The sequence below is a fragment of the Marmota monax genome, unplaced genomic scaffold (genome assembly GCF_021218885.2).
Source record: "Marmota monax isolate L192 unplaced genomic scaffold, Marmota_monax_Labrador192_F-V1.1 WCK01_AAM20220418_F8-fsc00149, whole genome shotgun sequence".
Classification (NCBI taxonomy): Eukaryota; Metazoa; Chordata; class Mammalia; order Rodentia; family Sciuridae; genus Marmota; species Marmota monax.
In genome coordinates, this window is record NW_026693170.1 from 2,808,414 (window position 1) to 2,823,246 (window position 14,833).

The 14,833-nt window shown below is 38.0% G+C and overlaps 1 protein-coding gene across 6 annotated transcripts in view; it reads left to right on the forward strand.

Annotated features, from left to right (window-relative positions):
* Nucleotides 1-58: 58 nt before the first annotated feature.
* The window catches only part of Znf404 (zinc finger protein 404), a 17,160-nt gene continuing 2,385 nt past the window's right edge, over nt 59-14,833 (forward strand). Inside the window, exons 1-8 of one of the 6 annotated variants that reach the window (XM_046455550.2) lie at nt 59-276; nt 1,577-1,635; nt 1,751-2,196; nt 2,903-3,047; nt 4,053-4,137; nt 6,745-6,818; nt 12,494-12,599; nt 13,416-13,542. In XM_046455550.2, coding sequence (XP_046311506.1) covers nt 6,799-6,818; nt 12,494-12,599; nt 13,416-13,542 — 253 coding nt within the window. In that variant the 5' untranslated portion in view covers nt 59-276; nt 1,577-1,635; nt 1,751-2,196; ... (1 more) ...; nt 4,053-4,137; nt 6,745-6,798. The other 5 variants (XM_046455548.2, XM_046455551.2, XM_046455553.2 and 2 more) reach the window with 5 other exon arrangements.

The following is a 14,833-nucleotide window of genomic DNA, read 5'->3' on the forward strand; positions in this document are numbered from 1 at the left end:
TCCCGCGGGACACTGGGCCGCCCCCCCCCCGCCCCGCGCCCCCCCCCCCCCCGCGGAAGTGCTGGCGCCGACTTGCATCGCCTGAAAAGTTCCGAGAACGGCGGGCTTTATATTCTTCTTCTCCGGCAGCCGAAGTGCCACCAAATATTCTGGACATTGTAGTATCCCTGTAGTTCCTTATGTCCCTCAGAGGAGCAACTACCGTGGCCACGCCTTCCCGGGGCGGAAGTGCTCCAGCCAGAGGAAAGGTCTGGACTACACGTCCCAGAATCTTGGGTAAGGCTGAGCTTCCTCTTGTTAGGTGGATCCTGCAATTTTCCTTTGGATGAGCAGGTGGAATCTAAATCAATGTTTGTTTTCCAAATCGGCCTGGGTTGGTGGTGATTGTTGTTTTGTTGTTTTCTCATTGTGAGACAGAAGTATAGGGTTCAAAGTTGGTGATAATTAACTGAAAGGCACATTTTCCAGGCTTGAGTGTCAGGGACAGGAGTAAAGAGTTCAAATTTAAATTGGGGAAGGTTAAAAGAAAAGCACTACATGCTTTATGCTTAAAAAGAATGATAAAAAGGTCTACCCAACTACAACGTTGTTCAAGACTAACAAGAAAAAATCAAACCGATGCAAGCAGGTCTGACCACAACCCTTTAAAAGAAACCAGGAATAAGCCTAAGTAATAGTAGAAAAATCATGTAACTGTAAAACATAGGATTTAAGCCATAGAATAAGTCAGTGTGTCAGTAGTTATAGATAAATAAGCAAGTAGATTAATATAGATATAGATAAGGTTAGATTAACATAGCAACCTGCTCTTGTAGCCTTGCATAGGATAAAGGACATAGGGTTTATGAATATTAGTAAAATGACAGATGAAAATGTGCGTATAGGCCATAAGATAACTGTAGTTTTAAGTAGGCATCAAACAAGTTACTAGTACTGAGTGTGTAAAGCATTTGCTCTCGTAGAGACTCATTAGTTACTTTCAACAATGCACATCTTGCTGGGATTATGAGAATAGGGTCATTTGAGTAAAAAGATGTGACTAGAGAAACTTCATCTTAATTTCTTTTTTTTTTTTTTTTTACTGTCCCTGTGAAGGGAGAACTGCATGACCCATTTCTAGGAAATAGAAACTAAAGCTGTTTTCTTATTTTAAAAAATTGTCTTTCTGTACTTTGTACCCCATAAATTGTACCCTACTCAGGATGCAGCGGTGGTGGTGGTGAGCTACATCCTGGGTTTGAATGCCCTTGTAGGTCTACATGATTTTGAAGTAGATTCTTGCCCTGCAGACCCCCACCCAAATTCAGGAAATGACTGTCTAGTACCTGCTTGAACCGCGGACTGTGGTCAACTGAACTCCAAAGCTAATGCTTTTTTTAGTGTCAACTGAACTCCAAAGCTAATGCTTTTTAGCTTCTATTTATCACTTGCTTGCTGACTGGAAAATTCCAGCCCTGCCTAGAGCCCACAGGCCCCACTTATGAATGTTTTAATTTCTGTGATTGGTAGCTTACATGAGGACAAGCAAGTCACTAAGTTGTGGTTTTTGTGCTTATATTCTCCTTGGATGGACTAGGAAGTTGCTGTCCTGCCCCAGAACTTGAGTCTCTACGGTGGGTGACAGTCCCTGGCCAGGTAAATAAAACTCTCTTTTAATTTGAAATTGGGGCTTAGAGTGCTTTCTGGAGCGGCTCCTCGTAACAATACCAACTTGGAGGGTCAAAAAAAAACAAAGTCCCTGTCCCTATAGAGCTCTCCCCCTGGATACATGCTGCAGACTGCACTTTGGAACCCACAACCTCCTCCTCTTGAACTGAAGATTTCCTGTCCGCTTGCCCTTGGCTCCTCGATCCTGGTGGGACTCAGATTCCGCCTTCCTCTCCTAACGTCTTGAAAGCGTTGTCCTCCTGACCGCTCCAGTACCTGGTCGTACCGCGCATGCCCACTTGGAGCACGGGCTACAGAGTCAGGATTCTTCCAGCTGCACTACATTTCCCAGGAGCCTTGGAGGTTGACTCACCTTTCACCCTTTAGTCTTCTTCCTGTGTTCCAGTGGCCACAGTCCCAGCGTGGTGAGAAAATCGTGTCCCCCTCCCAAAACCCCCTTCCCAAAAATAAATTCCGCGGAGGCTTTCACATCCGGAATAGACCTGGCGGTGGGGGTGAGAGGCTCCGAAGGCGAGGAAGCCCAGTGAGGTAGGGACCCTGGTCCCAAGCCCCACCCCACCTCAGGCAGCCGAACTGGTGAGGCTAAGGATTTGGCCTCCTGCCCTCTGTTATTGGAGGAGCTGTTTTCCTCAAAGAGTGAACAGCAAGATTCTATTTTTCTTTCTTCTGTACCAGGGATTGAACCCGGGAGCCCTTCACCACTGAGCCACATCCCCAGCCCTTTTTTTGTGTTTTACTTAGAGACAGGGCTTCCCCAAATTGCTAAGGCTGGCTTTGAACTCTAGGTCCTGCTTTAGTCTCGAGAGCCGGTGGGATTACAGGCTTGTGGCGCTACTCGCGACAAGATTGTTTTTCAAAAAATGTGTCCGACCTTCTGAAGGAGCATGCGCAGAGACCCACGTTTTACCTAGAGTCACCTAATAGGAGAACCCCCCCTTCCCCGCCCCTGCTGAAGATCCCATTTGTAGGACTTGCATATCACACTTCTAGGGTAAAACTCTGGAATGGGAGCTTTGGCGCATGCGCTATAAGCATTGTGGGGAATGAATCTGTCAATCATTCCTTGTTTAGCTTAAACCATTCCTAGCAAAAAGCCCGGCAAAGGTGAACAAAGAACTCAGAAGCGCCTTTAATCCCTGACCTTTTTGAGCTGGCAGCCCTATGTCTTTGTTTTCTGTCCCGCTTAGGCACAGCACAGTATCTTCCTTCCTCCAAAAAACTCCTTTAATTAAAGGTCCCCTCACACCCAGAGAGCGGGCAGGTCTTGTCCTGTGCGAAGTCTTAGAGCAGCAGACGGGGAACTGCGGAACTGCGTTGTGTCTCTGACGATGTTTGTGTTGGCGCATCACTAACTGGTTGATTGGATGCGTGGCTTATGGGTAGGCGAGAGTTTTGTGGCTGTGTGTTGACATTGTTACTTAATGTCTCTAGGTTCTGATTCCTCAGCCTTCTCTCCTTTCAGTCACTTGGGGTCTGCAGCAAGTAAAAGAGGGAAACCAGATTTTGAACCTTAGAATAGAGAATCCCAGCCAGAAGACAGACTTGATCTTGAGAAAAGACTTTCTTTCGTTTTTTTTTTTTTTTTTAACATGGCCTCATATTTTAAGGCTGGAGTCTGGGTAGACCTGATGAGGCTATCCCAGGAGTAGGATTACCTTTGGGAGGTTCCTCTCTGGAAGTTCCAAGGAGTTAATGACATGTTTTCATAACTACAGTATTTCCAAAAACTTTGGCCAAAGGCTCCGACATGACCCTGGCCTCTCTTGGGTTGGGAAGATCAGTTCTAGTCTCCTTCCTACCCAGGTCTGGTAATGTGTGGGTTAGGTGAGCAGGTGAAGCAAGAATTAAAGACAGGCAGTGTAGATAGGTGATCTTGGTTGGTGGGGAAGATGGCAGATGATTCAAAGGGAATGGAGTGTTATCTTTTTCTTCCTCTAGTTAATTGCTCCTGAACACACCCACTGTCTGAGGATCTGGGAAGTGGAATATCTCCCAAATTAACATGTGAATCCTAGCATACCATAAGGGCGCCCTGGGACCCCCTACCAGAGCACACCTGGAATGTAACTCTTCTAGGGTTCCTTTAAAAACCTCCTGTCCCTCCTGATTGACATTCATAGCCTTTGGGAGAGGAGTCCCCTGTTTTTCTCCTTTGATAGCAAAGCAATAAAACAACCTTTTGCTTTTTCTCAAAACTATGTCCTCATTATTAAATTGGCATTAATTGGCACTGGGGACAAGGAGTGAACTTTCTGCAACAGGGACAGATACTCTTACTTCTTGGGATAGGAGGACACCAGCTATGGCCCTCTTTTCCCTTTCAGGAGACATCTGTTACTATTATTTAAATAAAACTCACTTTCTCTGCTTGCCTCTTTTCCCAGTGCCACGCCTCTCTAAAAAACAGACAAATAAAAATCCTGGAAGAAGAAAGAATTTTTGTTGCACATCTGAAAGTTAAAAGTTCAGGTGAGTTTATGATTCTTCATTCTTCATAAAATGCACTTTAATTTCAAATACTTGAGACTCTTTCCTTTCTCTTGAAATGTTCTGCCTCATAGTGACTGGTCTGTAAATACAAGATCTCACTTTCAGGGCTTTCTCTTTATAATGTATGTAACCTCTTGCTTACTGTTAGTTATTATGCTTCAAAGTTTTTACTAAAAACTAAACTCATAATGAATATCATTATACATAGACCTCTATGTCTTTTTATAGTTATTCCCTGAGGATAAACTTCTAGATTTGAAATTTCAGTCAAATCATAGATACAATAAAAGCAGACAACATTACTTTTTCTTCAACTCAGAAAGATAGTGGTTCATATTTCCTTTTATGTTTAATGGTAGTTATAGTTTTTTGTTTTGTTTTGTGGTGCTGGGGATTGAACCCAGGGTCTTGATGTGAGGCAAATACTGTATCAACTGACCTATATCCCCAGCCTGGTAGTTATAGTTTTTATTCCATATATTTTCTTTATCACATGAAAGAAGTTCCCTATTGCTCCAAATTTACAGAAAATTTTTTCTTGAATTGATTTTTTTTTAATTAAATGACATTTACATTTCTAAAATAAATCTCTCTCAGTCATTTATATTACTGGTTTTTCTTTGCAATATTTTTTAATATACTTGCATCTGTGCCCATGGGAAAGATATGCTGTATTTTTTCCTTTCTTGAAATGTCCTTGATAGGTTTTTATACCACAATTATACAGGTGGTGTGGTTTGGATGTGGTTTGTTCCAAGCCAAAATTCATGTTGAGGCTTTGAGAGTGACAGGGAATTGAGGGGCACCTGGGGGTCATGAGGGATCTGCTCTCGCAAATGAAATGTACTAAGACAGCTCACTTCATGATACGGTCCATATATTTCTGTTTACTTGAGAAGGCCAAGTTTGGTTGGTATTTTTAATTCTGTAAATGAAAGAATTTGCCACTGAAGCCTTTGGGCCTAACATTATTGTGGTAGAAAGATAGTTAATATGGATTTAATTTCTTTAATACATATAGCAATATCCTGATTTGCCATTTCTTATATCATTTTAAACTGCCTTTTCTAGTAATTTTTAAAATTTCCTCCAGGTTTTCAAGTTTATCATCATAAAATTGTTTATAAGGTCTGTTATCATTTTCATTTCTGCAGTATATATAGTGATACCCCTTTTATATTCCTGATAATTGACAGGATTTTTTTTTTTTTTACTGGTTTATTCATCTCTCCAATGAAGTAGCTTCTGACTGTACTCATTTTGCTTTTTTATATATCCAGTTCTTTTTTTTTTAATGTTATTGGTTTCTTTTGGTATGTTCTACTTTCTATAAGTTTAATTTGCTTTTCTTTCTTCCTCCTCCTCCTCCTCCTCCTTCTTCCTCTTTTTTTCCAATGTGGAGATAGAACCCAGCACCTTCTACATGCTAAATAAGCATTCTAAGATTAAACTATATCCCCAGCCCATCTTTTCTCTATTTCTTGAGGTAGAGAATTAATTTTAAACCTTTATGTTTTCTTGAAACATACATTTAAATCCAAACATGACTTTGTTAACATTGGTTTAACTGCACCACACAAGCTTTGATAAGTTGTATTTTCATTATCATTCAATTAAAAATATTTTGTGCCTTCCACTTTTATTTATTCTTTGAACTATAGTTATTTAGAATTATACTCCTTATATTTGAAAACATTTGAGGAATGCCTATTTTTTAATTCTAAAGACTTAAGAAAATATCCATTGTTTTGTATTAACCCTTTGAAATTTATAGATACTTGTTTTTTGACCCAGAATATTATCCTGGTAATTATGATATCAATGTTTGAAAAGAATGTATAAACTGCAGTTTATAACTCAATTTGATTGTGTTCAAACTTCTATGGACTTGTTGATTTTTGCTTTGTGTGTTGTCTTTTCTGTTAACAGTAGTGTTAAAATCTCTAACTTTAATTTTAAATGTCTAGCCTTTACTTCTGTTGACTTTTGTTTTATATAGTTTGAAGCTCTCTCATTAAGTACCTACAAATATTAGGACTACTATTCTGTTCTTGGTGAAAGGTAGAATATGTCCCCTTTGTTACTTATAATATTTCTTGCATCAAAGTCTATTTTTTCTGTTACAAGTACACATATACCAGCTTTCTTCTGATTTATATCTAATATATTTTTCCATTCTTTAACATATCTGTGTCTTTATATTTAAGGTACAATTCTTATAAGCAGCCTAATTAATCCTGGCTTTTTTTTTTTCCTTGTGGTACTGGGGATTGAACCCAGGGCCTTGTGCATGTGAGGCAAGCTCTCTACCAACTGAGCTATATCCCTAGCCTTGGAGTTTGCATCTTCAGAATGAGAGAGGCCATAGATCAGATGGATCCACTTTGGTGCAGTGGTACCTTTTCTCTGTGTCCCCACTTGTGTGGTCTGAATGGAGAGGGCTTGGATTTGTCTGGATGTGTCATATCCCTTGACATGTGTTAATGTTTAGGGTATGGCAGGAAGAGGAAGAAGAAAGAATAAAGAAAAAAAAGCTTCAGAGTTTTGAAGTCCACCAGGTCTCAAAGTCTCTTTTTCCTCCCCTAGCTCTGGCTCTCTGAACTTTTCTTCTCTAATAGAGGAATACCAAGGAAGGCCGGCATGGTTAAATCATGGCCCAGGTAAGTTGATGTCTCTTTCTATTTCTTGAAAAGTTATGATTTTAACTCATGTAATATTTTCTGTTTTTATCCCTAAACAGCCTTTGTAAGACAGCTGTTGGACGCATTTCATAGTTCCCATGTGTCAACTTACTTTTACTTATTCATCAATTAATTTTGCAATATGTTCAGTCTTCTCTCAAGAGCAGGTTTTAAGCCGAGTGTGGTAGTGCATGCCTATAATCTCAGCAGCTCTGCAGGTTGAGGCAGGAGGATTTCAGGTTTGAAGCCAGCCTCAGCAATTTATCAAAGCTGTAAGCAACCTAGTGAGACCCTGTCTTCAAATAAAAAATAAAAAGGAACCAGGTGCAGTGGTGCTCGCCTGTAATCCCAACAGCTTGGGAGGCTGAGACAGGAGGATTGAAAGTTCAAAGCAAGCCTTAGCAATGGCGAGGCAAGGTGCTAAGCAACTCAGTGAGACCCTGTCTCTAAATAAAATTCGAAATAGGGCTGGCGATGTGGCTCAGTGGTTGAGTGCCCCTTAGTTCAATCCCCAGTATCAAAAAAAAGGAAAGAAAGAAAAAACATGGGCTGGGATTGGGTTGTGGCTCAGTGGTAGAGCACTTGCCTAGCGTGCTTGAGACACTGAGTTCGTTCCCAGCACCACATAAAAAAACTAAATAAAATAAAGGTAAAAGAAAAGGGGTTGAGGAGGTTGCTGGGGATGTGGCTCAGTAGTTAAGTGCTGTTGGATTCAACCCTAGGTACCAAGAAAAAAGAGCAGATTTTGAGTAGTGAAAAAATTAATTAAGTTCCTTAAAAAGAAAAAAAAAAAGAAGTTCCTTGAAGGAAATATTTAAGCTGTCCTTGTCAGATTCTCAGTTTCATGATATAGAAGTGATGGTCTTGTTGGACCACAAGAAGGAAAACTTTCTCCATAGTTTTTTGAATAGATAAAGGAAAATTTTGTTGTGAATGGTCTAAGTCTTAGTGCAAGATGAAGTCTCAGCTCTGATAAGCTCTTAGGTTTGGGTAGAGAGAGGATTGGGTCTTACCTAGAGAGAGATCAGAAGCCTAGCTAGAGAGATGAATAAGGTAGCAAGGTCTGTTTTGTAGTGGAAGGGAAGTTGCTTATCTTTAGTGAATCAGTGTTGTTCTGGATCATTCTGCATTAGTGTATTCTAACTCAGTAACAGTAGTTCAGTAAGGGATTATAGAAAGGAAGTCCATCTAGAACTTGATAGAGGAGTTGATGCTTTTCTGCAAGGAAAAAAAAAGGAAGGTTGGGATTTGTGTCCAATATAAATGGTATAATATTATGTATATTATTATTATTAATAAAACCTAATACTTTAAGAAACATTAAACCTGACAAGAGGGACTAAATGAAATCATTAATTTGTCAAAATAAGGGAAATGCTTATGACATAATCTGACATATAAGAAACTTGTGTTTTGACTTAATTTTACTTAAGTTGTTTTTTTTTCTTTTCCTTTAGTACTTGGGATTAAATTCAAGGGCACTCAACCACTGAGCCACATCCCCAGCCCTATTTTGTATTTTATTTAGAGACTGGGGCTCACTGAGTTGCTTTGCTGAGATTGGCTTTGAATTCGCCATCCACCTGTCTCAGCCTCCTAAACTACTGGGAATACAGGCATGCGCCCTCATGCATGGCCTTAAATTGTTTTCTAAGATAGAGGCTATCAGCTTTTTTGAGATATAAATGACATAAATGAGTGTTTTAATTTTTGCCTTTTTATAGAAACTTTATTTAATTATAAGTGACAGATAATAAACTGTTCATATTTAAGGCATCTGGTAAATTTGGGTATGTACATTAATACACCTGAGAAACTATCACCAGTCAACATAATGAACAAATCTATCAGTCCAAACATTTTTTGGAACTAGGGATTGAACCCAGGGCTGCTTACCCACTGAGCCACATCCCTATCCCTTTTTATTTTTTATGTTGGGACAGGGTCTTACTGAGTTGCTTAGGGCCTCACCAACTTGCTGAGAGGCTAGCCTCAAACTTCTGATCCTCCTGCCTCAGCCACCCAAGTTGCTAGGATTACAGGTGTGCACCACCATACCCAGCTTTTAAACATTTTCTTATATCCCTTTATGATTGCCTCCTTCCTGCCCACCCATCCTACCTTTATTTCCCAACAATTGTTCTATTTTCTCTTTATATGGGATAGTTTGCATTTTCTAGAATTTTATATAACTGGAATCTTATATAATGTTCTTTTTTGGAAGATCTGTCTTATTTCATTCAGCACATTTTGAGATTCATCCAGGTTGTACTGTATATTTGTAATGCATTCCATTTTATTGCTCACTAGTGTTCTCTTCTAAGGTAATACCACAGTTTATCCATTTATCTCTTGATGAGTATTTGAATTTTTCCCATTTTTAGTTATTACAAATAAAGCTGCTGTAATCATTCCTGCACAAATCTTTATAGGCACATATTCTTTTCTTTATTTATCTTTGATAAATACTGGGATTAGAATGGTTGGTCATATGGATGCTTAGCTTTTTAAGAAACCAAAAATGATTTTTCAAAGTGATTAAACTATTTTACATTCCCACCTGTGGGGTACAGGAGTTCTGTTTTGTTCCCACATCCATGGGACACTTCAGATGGTCAGTGTCTTTAATGGCAGTCATTCTAATAATTGTATATTGTGGTTTTAATTTGTATCAACATTTATTTTGCATTTCCCTAATAAATAATGCTGCTTAATAAATATCTTTTTTAAAAAAACATTTATTTTTAGTTTAGGTAAACACAATACCTTTATTTTTTATGTGGTGCTGAGGATTCAAACCCAGTTCCTCACACATACTAGGTGAATGCTTTTCCTCTGAACCACAGCCTCAGCCCCAAATAAATATCTTTTCATTTGTTACTTAGCTGTATATATACCTTCATTTATGAAGTGTCTGTTCAAACCTATTGCCTTTTAAAAAATTAAGTTATTATTCTAGCTTTGAAGTTTGAGAGTTGTTCATATAGTCTTTTTAAAAAATACCTTTACTTTATTTATTTTTTTGTTTTGTTTTTATGTGATGCTAAGGATCAAACCCAGTACTTCACACTTGCTAGGCAAGCACTTCACCCCTGAGCTACAAACTCAGCCCATATATGTATACTTTTTAATATTTTTTAGTTTTAGATGATCACAATGCCTTTATTTTATTATTTATTTTTATGTGGTGCTAAGGATCAAACCTAGTGCCTCACGCATGCTAAGCAAGTGCTCTACCACTGAGCCACAATCCAAGCCTCAGCCCATCTAGTCTTCATATAAGACTTTTATCATACATATGGTTTGCAAATATTTTCTCATAGTCTATAGGGTAATTAGACTTCATTCGTGCTGTTTCACTGCTGATCATTTTTAAGCCTCACCCCATCCTCTTTCCCTTCCATATCCTAGCTGAGCAAGATGATAAGAAAATTCAGGGGCTCTTTCCTTTGGTGCTAGTGGAAGGTTGGTTCAAACTACACACATCTCCTTACATGCAAGAACCTTCGCCCAACCCCATTCCTTAAACACAATAAAAACTCTAAGGTATTTTCCTTTCTCTGTTCTCGAAAGCCTTTTGTCTACCTACTTAATCATCTGACTCTCCCCAGAAAGCACCATATATGAATAAATCTTTTTATACCTCCTTAGGTGGTAGGATCATCAGTCTCAACATCTGAACCAAATTTTGTGTGGAAGTTAATTTCTCTGTAGGGTAGCTTATCTCTTTACTCATTTGACAGCGACTTTTGAAGTCCAGGAGTTATAAGTTTTTATGAAATCCAATTTACCAGTGTATTTCTCTACTCAACTGTCTTAGCACCTTTGTTAGAAGTCAGAGCCAAGTGCAGTCGTATATATGTAGTGCCAGCATCCAAGAGGCTGAGGTGAGAAGATCACTTGTCCAAGAATTGAAGAGCAGACTGGGCCACTATGTTATCCAGCTTTTCATCAGGTATTCTGTCACAGAATACCTGAGAAAATTAACTTAAGGGAGGAAAGTTTTATTTTCACTCATGGTTTCAGAGGTTTAAGTACGTAGTCACTTGATCCCATCATGTGGACTTGTGGTGAGGCAGAACATGATGGTGGGAAGTGTGTGGTAGAGAAGAGCTGCACCTCATGGTAGCCAGCAGAGGCTGTAGTCAAGATGTAGTCCCCAAAGGCATACCTCCAAGGACCCACTCCCTTCAGTTAGGCCCCTCCTTCTAAAGTTTCCACCACCTCCCAATAGTCCATTCAGTTATGAACTCCACTGATGAGGTTAGCTTCCTCATGATCCAATCACTTGCCAAAAGCCCTGTCCCTGAACATAGCTGCATTGGTGACCAAGCCTTCAACACATGAGCTTTTGGAGGACATTCTACATCCATACCATAACAACAATATAGTGAGATCCCTGTCTCCAAAAAAGGAATAAAGGTCACTTGTCTGTATATTTGTAGGTCTGTTTCTCCATTCTTTGTTCTGTTCCTTTGGTTTGTTTGTGTGTTCTGATATCAACACCACATTGTTTTTTGTTTTTGTTTTTGTAGTTGTGGATGGACAACATGCCTTTATTATATTTGTTTACTTTTACGTGGTGCTGAGGATTGAACCCAGTACCTTGTACAAGGCAAGCACTCTGCCACTGAGCTACAGCCCCAGCCCAACACCATGTTCTTTTCAGTAGTTTAACATAATAAGTTTTCCAGTCAGAGGGATAGTGCTCCAACTTTGTCCTTCTTCAAAGATGTCTACACTATTCTAGGTCCCTTATATTTTTTAAATGAATTTTAGAATCAGCTTATCAATTTCTAAAACAAACCCCCCCCCCAAAAAAAAATCCTGCTGGGGTTTTGATTGGGAATGTGTTGAATCTGTGTATTTGCAAAGATAATCATCACCTGATCCATGAACATGTTATCTCTTCATTTATTTATGTCTTTTAAATTTTTTTCTCAGCCATTATTTCTGGGTTTTAAAGTATGAGTATCGCACATCTTTTATTTGATTTATAAAATTTGTATTTGATATTTTTCCACTCAGTATTCAGTATTTCTTATTTAAATTTCCACCAGCTTTTGCTAATATTGAGATATAAGTACAGTTTTTGTTGTTGTTTTATGGTGTTGGGGATTGAACCCAGGGCCTCCTATATGCTAGACAAGAGCTCTAAGGCTAACTACTATGTCCCATTAAAGATGTTATGTTATTAATATTTGAATATATTGAACTTGGTCTTCTTGCTGATCTCATTTAATAGTTTCAGTGACTTTCCATAAAATTCTGCTGGATTTTCTATATCATTAGCCATATCATCTGTGAATGAAGAGAATTTTACTTATTTTACAATCTGGATTCTTTTTATTTCTTGCCTGTTGCATTGACTAGAACCTCTACACAATACTGAATAGAAGTGGTGAGAGTAGATATCCTTGCCTTATTCCTGAAGGAAAGCATTTAGCCTTTAACTAATAAATGTGATACTTGCTATGGGTTTTTGTTTGTTTGTTTGTTTGTAGATGTCATTCATTAGGTTGAGGTTTCTTGTTTTGCTGAGAATTTTTATCAAGATTAGATGTTGGATTTTTATCAAATGCTTTTTCTGCATTTATTGATATTATTATATGGTCTTTCTTAATATGGTGTTTTGTTGTTTTTTTTTTTTAAAGGACAAAGACAGCTTATTGCTTTGCTACCAAAGGAGAAATACAGGGGACTCCTGTACCCACAGGCTGTGATTCTTCCCATCAGCAAGAACTAGAGGTTTTCAAAGAGGTCAATATGGTGAATTATATCAACTGGTTTTCAAATGTTAGACCTACCTTGAATTCATGCAATAAACTTTATTGTTTTTCTATGTTGTTGGATTCAGAGTGCTAAAAATTGTTTAGAATCTTTGCATCTATGTTCATGAGGGATATGAAACTTGTAATTTTCTTATAGTATTTTTATCTGGTTTGGCTATGAGGATAATACTCAGGAAGTCCACTGGGTTTTACTTCGGTTCCCCCTTCCTGTGCCACAGTCTAGAAACTGTCTTCTTACAGTGAGCTATATCAGTTGTAGGTCACACCTCATTTGTTATTTCAGAGATGATAGTTTGCTATTATCCAGTGTTTTCTGTGTTGAAACCATGTTTCGCATATTTTATCCAGTTTTTCATTTATTTCATGTAGAATGGCAAATTGAATCTCTATTATTCCATCAGAGTAGGAGAGATTTCATAATGTTTTGAGGGGGTGAATTGTATCAATTCTTTTTACATATTCCATGAAGAACTTGTACAGACTATTAGTTGGTGGCTTGTGTAATGTCCTAATATATACCATTTAATTTAATTTGGAAAGTCTGATTACTTTATTCATTTTCATATATTTAAATACTTTTTCCATGTTGTCGAAGTAATTTTTTGTGGTTCAAAAGGAATAAGATTATGTAGGATTCCACATAAGATAAGTTATTTACTCTCATTTAACCATGTAATGATCTCATAACTTCAAACTCTTCTTTTTTATATATTTATTGCCTCTTTATGTATTTCATCTGGGAAAAGTTTTCTTTTGAAACTAATATATGGGTTTATCATTTCAGGTACCACTGACTTTCAGTGATGTTGCCATAGACTTCTCTCAGGAGGAGTGGGAATGTTTAAACTCAGATCAGAGGGATTTATACAGAGATGTGATGGTGGAGAATTATATCAACTTGGTCTCTTTGGGTAAGAATTTGCTCTCTGGAGTATCGGCTTTCTCTACTATATATTGATTATTGTATATATTATATGCCAGGAAATCAGCTAAATTTCTGCTCCATGTTCTCAAAATATTGATTTGAAATTTGTTATTTAGAAACAGGAACCTTCATTTTGTGCCTCAATCTTCCCTATTCACATGCCTTTCTGCCTTCCTCTGCCCTATGCTGTAACTGAATTTTTTCTAAATGAATTTCATATTATGTGTGTGCTCTGAATGTTTGTAAATATTCTGTTGTAATTGCTGATCCTCCAACACAGAGAACAGATATTACAGGATCTTGGTTTTCTTCTTTACTACAAAAGAGCCTCTGATTTTCATTGTAGAAGAATGACTCAAGATCATTTTCTTTCTGTTATTTTTTGTTGTTAGAGCAGTGGGAATATTGACTTGCAGCGATCTGATAGATTCTACCCAGAGGTAGAAGTCTTTGTCCTGATTTTGGAAAATACTTGGCCATCCTCTCCTCTCCTCTAGAAATGTTACTATACCCATGCTAGACCTTTTGAACAGATCTTGCAATTCTATCACTACCTTCTTTTGCTCTTCCATTTTTCTCTGTGCTGGAATTTGAGTATTTTCTGTTGACTTGTATTCTAGCTTACTTTTTTGTCTTCTATTGAAATGAGTCTGCTCTTAAAAGAGCATATATATATATATATATATATATATATATATATATATATATATTTGTATCAGATACTGTCTTTTTCAGTTTAGAAATTCAGTTTGATTTTTATATTTTCCATTTACCTGTTGAATTCCTTCCTTGTTTTGTTGAGGGCTTTTTTAGGGGGGCGGGGGGGTTCCAGGGATTGAACCCAGGGGAGCTAAACACTGAGCCAGATCCCCAGCCCTTTTTAATTTGATTTAATTTTTATTTTATTTTGAGACAGGGTCTGAGTTGCTTAGGGCCTCACTAAATTGCTGAGGCTGGCCTTGAACTTATGATCCTCCTTCCTTAGCCTCCTGAGTTGCTGTAATTTGGGGCATGTGCCACCATGCCAGGCAAAAATATGATATTTTGAAAAACATTATTCCAAAAATTTTGACAAATCAATGAAATCATTATTAGTAGATTTTAATCTATAAGAATCACTCAAGGAAAAAATAAAAAGAAAACCTCAAAAGTATCACAGTTCTAAAGAATCTGAATCAATCATCTATATATTCTCACAAATTAGAAGATTTAGGCCCAGAGTGTCATAAAAGTCCTGAAATGTAGAGCCCCTGTGGGTGATGGGACACTCCCAGGTA